The sequence below is a fragment of the Erigeron canadensis genome, chromosome 6 (assembly GCF_010389155.1).
Source record: "Erigeron canadensis isolate Cc75 chromosome 6, C_canadensis_v1, whole genome shotgun sequence".
Taxonomy (NCBI): Eukaryota; Viridiplantae; Streptophyta; class Magnoliopsida; order Asterales; family Asteraceae; genus Erigeron; species Erigeron canadensis.
In genome coordinates, this window is record NC_057766.1 from 26,681,074 (window position 1) to 26,688,110 (window position 7,037).

Consider the following 7,037-nt stretch of genomic DNA (forward strand, 5'->3'; position numbering starts at 1 on the left):
GTTTCTTGGAGAAGGTATGTCATGCATAAAAACTTTTATATTTCTAAGACCGAAAGGAGTGGTGTCAACTTTGGCCGACTCTCGCCCCAAGTCATCATAAGTCGCCCCCCACACCACCCCCTTTGCCCGACTTGTGTTTTGCCTGACCTCCACAGCTCGCCCCTTTGTGCTCCAAAGTTAGCCAAAGTCGCCCTGAACACCACCCCCCCCCCTCGCCGACTTCTCATAAATCCACTCATTTTTACCTTTTTTACATACAACACTCCCCTACCCCACATGCCACATAGCACAAGTCGCTCCACTCTCCAAAATCCACCCATTTCCACCTTTTTTAAGGGACAACTCTTCTTACACCACATGACACATGGCGCAAATCGCCCCCGCCCCCCCCCCCCCCCCTTCTTCCCACTCCTCTTAGTCTAAGTAGGTGGCTCATTCATAAAACCCCTAAGTTTTTTAGGTATATCATGTACATAGTGGGTTATCCGTTATTGTATGTTGTTGGAATTCTTCATTTTTTGTTGTATTATTCATTATAGTTTACTTTAGATAATATGTAAATTAAATAATCATATCAGTGTTTAAAGTAGTATTTATGTAGAGATTATGAAAAGGGTTATTAATTAGTGGTTTAATGATGATAAATCCAAAGGCTTGTTTCTCAGAGACATTCGCACGGCCGCCTAAGACTTTCGCCGGGCTTGAGAGGTTATGCCTTTTTTTCCTTCCGTGGATATCCGAAACCATTGAGTTTTTTCAGCGGTTTGTACAATCTGTGTTTGGTCATGTCTAATAAATACAAGGGGTTGTCCAAATTAGTATCATATATTGATGTCGTAATTGTACCTCCTTCAGGATCTTGTAATTTGTTTTAGCATTTTATTCTACAAACCATTGGTTAACATGGGTTGTTACTTGTTTATGATCCAAATTTCTGTTGATAATTGAAAATTTGATTATGTTTATTCAATGACAGATTGGTTACATAACTGCTTATGTTAATTATAAAGTTTTTATACTTTATAACAAATAATTGACAAGTTTTTACCAAACTTTATGCGCTTGGAATAGCTTGTATTTCATGCGCTTTTTGGGAAGTGGTTGTTTGTCGTTTAGGCTTGTTTGTAACTTGTCGGTTTGGTATTCAGCCATGCCGCCATAACATATTTGTTTATGATATATAAAGTGAATCAGAGTAAATCCCTTTACCCAAGCTTTTACCAAACTTATGACTGAAAGCCATTTTGACCATTTCTTAGCAAACTTACATTCTGACAGTTTCTGACGCAAATTCATTTCAACTTTTCCTCTTAGTCTCAAAATTTTTACTAATTACTAACTTGAAAATGTACTTATCTGAATGTCAAGAGTTTAAATGTTTGGGTTTTGACCTGTTTCGACGACTCTATCTTAAAACAGGACCGATTGGCCCATTTTGAACAAGTTACACGACTTAACATTTTCAACACTTTCATTTCTTTCCAACGTTTTCAACCAACCAAATTAACTCCCTAAAGCTCTTTTCCCTTGACCTTGATCAGGTTTAGCCACATTTGGGTCGGTTTCACCTCTTAACTACATTAATGGGTCAACATTATCCGTTTTGATTTGAAACAACTTTAAGCTTTTATTTCTACCCTACTTGACCCAAAAGCACATGTTTTCATATCTAACAATATGTTCTACAACTTTACAGTTATTATCCAACAACTTTTTACCATAAGACAACTACTAATAATATTTTCTACACAACTTACTAAGAAAAATTGCTTTTATAATGTAACATTACCTTAAAATTGCGGGATGTTACTTATGTAGCATTCTCGCCAAGGATGTCAAGGCTATCGTAGAGGTGCTGGTTGTTGCCTAGTTTGTTAATTGTCTTTCTATCATTTCGTGTTTTTGTTGATATTTAAACTTTATGGGATTATAATCTTTCTTTCATCTTCATATGTAGCAATGAACAGAATCGCGTTTGCATAATTACTGCAAACATGATATAAAATTATATTTAACCTTTTATATGTATTATTTACAGAATCATAAATTGGTTAGCTCTCTCATAACCATCGGCTACAACCTCCGGAAGACATAACGTCTTCTAGTAATTAGAATTAATGCATTCATTTGCATTTCCGCAAACCTACTATAAAATCTCGAAGACAATTTATATATTATGTTTCAAGTTGAACATGGTTAGCTCTCTCATGACAACAACCGACAACCTCTACCGATAATCTTAACGAAATTGGAAAACCACGGGTGAAATCATCTTTACTTTGAGCTTATAAAAAGAAAGAGATTACCAGTATTCTTGGTATTATTAAAGTATTATTACATGAAAGACACTTTAAATACAATTAGGAACACAAAAAGGATATATGAAGAGGCTCGAATTCTCGACCTCAGGATAAGATATACGAGCTAGCCAACTTCACGATCACCCCTTTGTGTTCAATCTTACAATCATATTTTAGACAATTTCAGAAGAGTTGTCTGAGGTAAAGTGTTGGATGTGATGCAACTCTTTTATGATTTTGCTTGTGTTCATCCTCTCTTTGGGAGATGCCAAGGAGCAGGCCAACCCAATTCTTGTCAATAAAATCACGCTTTCTTTCAACCTCTCCCACTTTCTGGCGTCATCCTCATGGTTGACATTTTCACCCTCAATGATAGGCAATAGGGTAGGTTCAATTATCTCCATTAGACGATCAGGCAAAGCCATTGCCACATAGCCATGGAGGTTCAATCCATCTTGGAAAAGGTTGTTTGTGGGTCTTTTTCCTGTTATCATCTCTAATAACAATATCCCAAAGCTATAGATATCACCTTCTTTTGTCATCTCACCGCCAAGGCCATACTCTAAAACCACATACGACATTTAGTTATAAATTGTAGAAATGTTACAGAATATATTCAAAAGTTCCTTGAAAAAAACTGATTACCTGGAGGTGCATACCCAATAGTCCCTCTTAATCCAACTGTACTGCTTTCGTGTGGTTTTATTGGCAGAAACTTTGCGAGCCCGAAATCACCAATGTGAGCAACCATGTCACTGTCAAGTAAGATATTGCTTGGCTTTAGATCACAGTGAATTATGGGTACCTCACACTCTTCGTGGAGGTAGTGCATAGCATGAGCTACATCTCTTGCAATGGTTAATCTTTGGCAAAGGGTCAATCTTTGTGGAAGAGCTTCTTCGATGTCAACCTCTTGTTCTGAACTTGGATGTAGCCACCTTTCAAGATTCCCATTTGACATGAACTCATAGATAAGAGCTTTGAAATCATTACCCTGAAAATCAACGGATGAACAAGAAGTCACAACTTTTACAAGATTACGATGTCTTATGTTTTTTAAAGCCTCACACTCCATCACAAAACTCTTCAAAGCTCCTTGATTTCCAAGTTTTAGAACCTTGACAGCAACCATTCCATCAGCTTCTTCAAGAATACACTTGTAAACAGCACTAAAAGCCCCTGTCCCAATCAAATTCTGTTGAGAAAATTCATTGGTAGCTCTAAGTATGCTTCCATAAGAAACTCTTGAAAACGGTTGCACATATGAAGCTTCTGGTTGTGCTTGTGCCTTCCTTCTTTTCCAATAAAACAGATAAGACAAAAAGATTGCTACGACTAAAAGCGAGCAAATTGGAATGACAATTTGAATAACACGTGATGAGCTTGAACTTGTCTTTGACTTTGATACTTTGGCACATTTAGGCAGTCGAAGATCAGGAAGGCCTCCACATAGCCTATTGTTCCCCTCAATCGAGGTCAAACTTGCATTCCTGAAAATACCTTCCAATGGTACCTCACCATCAAGATTGTTAAACGACAAATCCAACAAAGACAAGTTTAGTTGCTCTAAGAATTTTGGAATTTGTCCGGATAAGTTGTTACTAGAAAGATTAAGGTCGATGATACCTCTTAAAACATTCATAGAGGGAGGTATCGGACCTTGAAAGGAATTGGCACCCAAATGTAGGTGCTCAAGGCTTGTGCAGCTTGCAATCGCATTTGGTATTACGCCAACCAGATCATTGTGTGACAGATTAAGTCCCGACAAACTTTTGAGTTTTCCTATATCTTGGGGAAGGGGTCCAACTAAATAGTTGTGAGAAAGATCTAGATACAATGACAAGGATGATAACTGAAAAAGTTCAACAGGTATAGTGCCAGTAAGATTGTTTACCGCAAGGTCCAACAGCAACAAACCCCTGCAGTTGCCAAGATTGGGAGGTATATGTCCTTCTAATCTGTTTTCGTCCAAACGCAACGCTAGTAATGACTGCAGGTTTCCTATAAATTTTGGAAAGTTCCCGGTAAAGAAGTTGTCACTCATGTATAAATATTTAAGGTTTTGTAGATTACCAAGTTTACTTGGAACTATCCCTGTTAACTGATTAGAGTCGATACGTAATTCCTCTAACTTCACAAGATTGCCGATCCCAGAAGGCAATTTCCCATAAATGAAGTTATTTTGAAATGTTAGAGCAATTAGTTGAGAAGAGAGATTTCCTATAGAAGTAGGAAGAACTCCAGTAAATTGATTGAATTCAAGATGTATCCTTTCTAGTTTGCTACAATTAACCAAGGAATCAATGAAGTTCATCTCATCAGGTTCCGCACTCCCTAGACTGTTCTCCATTAACGCAACGGCCCAAAGATTTGGCATACGTCTGAAATCTATGTTAACCTTCCCAGTAAAACTATTTTTTCCCACATGAAAGACTAACAAGTTCGAACAATTCGAAAATGAGAAGGGTATGTTTCCGGTAAATTTATTACCATATATCTCAAATAACTCAAGATTAGGTAGCTGTAAGCCTATATCTTTTGGAAAACTTCCGCTGATTTCATTATAGCTTATGCTAAAAACTTTTGAAGATGTTAAATTGAATAAGGATGGAGGACTCGCACCATATAGAAGGTTAAAACCAAAACTAATTACTTGCAAGTTATACAATTGACCTAAAGTGTGGGGAATGTTTCCGTGTAGATAATTGTTATTGGCATAAAAGCTTTTAAGAGAAGTGAAGTTTCCAAAGAAAGATGGTATCCCTCCTGTAAAAAACCATTATATTCAATGTCTAAATCAATCAGGTTTACTAGTGCACTAACCTGTTGTGGAAGCTTGCCAACTAGATTATTATTATTCAACCAAAGAACGTTAAGCCCTGTACAATTTGATAAACTGGTTGGAACTTTTCCTTCAAAAGAATTGATGTCGAACATTAGTTCCTGCAACCTAAACAAATTTCCTAATTGAGATGGGATTACACCTTTGAAGGTGTTATTCGTTAGATTTAACACTCGGAGAAAACTTAAATTTCCAATATGAGGGGACACGGAACCAGCAAATCCTCGAGACCCAAGGTCTAATCTGGTGACTCTAAGATGTCGGTGACCACATGTAACACCTTGCCATTGACAGAAATGGAAGGAGGTGTTCCATGAGTCAAGAACGTGTTGGGGGTCATGAATGATGCTCGACTTGATGGCCAGAAGTGCAAGATGGTCGGTATTGTTTGTGGCAAGTGTCGGAGACCATAACAACAATACTCCTACATACAAGAAGAGAGAAAAGTATGCCATAGAACTTTTTTTCTTCTTTTTGACACACTTGTTTATGAGATTTGAGATTCCTAATAAGGTTATACTAAATACCATTGCTATAAATCAACTTTGAGAAATAAGACTTTGCAACACTAATGGGAATTTAAGTGATACATGGACCCACTACGACGAAATTTCCTTACACTCCAATCCAACTCTTTGTCTTGCCTGGCAAATGATAAAAATGTGATCACTAAGTAAAATTCACAAATCTCAAATACACTTGTAAGATGATAATAAATCCCTTAGGGTATTCCCTTCTCATTCATATCAATTTATAGAATTACAAATTACATTTGACTACCTCAAACTTATGACATAATCTAAACTAATACTATAATATATATATATATATATATATATATATATATATATATAACCGTCTAATATACCCCCGCAGTCTAAGGCAGAGGATTTCGAAGACTAAGACTGGACCGAAAATCAACAAATAAAACACGCGGTAGCCCTTTGGTGAAAATGTCTGAGAAGTTATGTCGGGATGGAACATGGAGAAGACAAACTTGACCATGTTAAACTTTCTCTCAAACAAAGTAGATATCAATCGATATGCTTAGTGCGTTGATGCTGGACCGGATTCTCAGAAGAAAAAAAAAGGAGCACAATTAATTTTGTGTAGCTTGGAGGTGAATTGTGAATTGTTATACGAGGGAATTAAGAGTCGATCGTAAAAAGTTAAAGAGGGAGAGGTATGTCTGGTCTCGTGATACCATGTAAGATGATAATAAATCCCTTAGGGTTTTCCTTTCTCATTCATATCAATTTATAAAATTACAAATTACATTTGACTACCTCGAACTAATACTATTATATATATAATATATATATATATAATGTAATATATATATATATATAACGGTCTAATAACACTTAATTTTTCATGTTCCTTCTCGATTGAAGAAATTTCGTGTTACAATCCGACTTCTATAAGTGTGAACAATTAATGTATTTTTATACACTTGAGAGTGTGAACTATCTTTTTTCACGTATATAACTGTGGAAAATTTTAATATTTTAAATTTTTCACTCTTTTAAATATGAATTCTTAAAATATATTTTTAATTGTAATCGTAAACAAGTGACATATTTCTTGTAGTGCATCATTTTTTTGAATTTTTTTTTATCATGCTCCTGAATTATTCCTTTGTCACATGATATTGGATTGCCTCTTGTGGAACAATCACTTCATTCTTTCTCTTAAATTATTATATTTAATCATTATCTAGAATTTTAAGGACGATTATTTCAACCTGAGGAACAAGAAAATGGAAAGAAAATGCAAAAAAGTACTAAGAAATATTATCATTTCATTAATGTTGGTTGGTTTATGTGACAATAAACATTATCATTACCATTAATGTAATTTGGTTAATACATAATAATAGGTAATGTTGATGATGG

The 7,037-nt window shown here is 35.7% G+C and overlaps 1 protein-coding gene across 1 annotated transcript; it reads right to left on the reverse strand.

Moving 5' to 3' along the window:
- Nucleotides 1–2,473: 2,473 nt before the first annotated feature.
- Nucleotides 2,474–5,597, reverse strand: LOC122604583 (probable LRR receptor-like serine/threonine-protein kinase At3g47570). The gene is made up of 3 exons (XM_043777465.1): nucleotides 5,141–5,597; nucleotides 2,946–5,066; nucleotides 2,474–2,862 (listed from the first exon to the last, which is right to left on the reverse strand). The coding sequence occupies exons 1-3, from the start codon at nucleotides 5,595–5,597 to the stop codon at nucleotides 2,474–2,476; spliced, it is 2,967 nt and encodes a 988-aa protein (XP_043633400.1).
- Nucleotides 5,598–7,037: the final 1,440 nt, after the last annotated feature.

Coding starts and splice junctions, on each gene's coding strand:
- LOC122604583 (XM_043777465.1), bottom strand. CDS start 5,597: ATGGCATACTTTTCTCTCTTCTTGTATGTAGGAGTATTGTTGTTATGG. Junction 5,067..5,140: donor GAATAATAATAATCTAGTTG/GCAAGCTTCCAC, acceptor GGTTTTTTACAG/GAGGGATACCATCTTTCTTT. Junction 2,863..2,945: donor TATTGGGTATGCACCTCCAG/GTAATCAGTTTT, acceptor ATGTGGTTTTAG/AGTATGGCCTTGGCGGTGAG.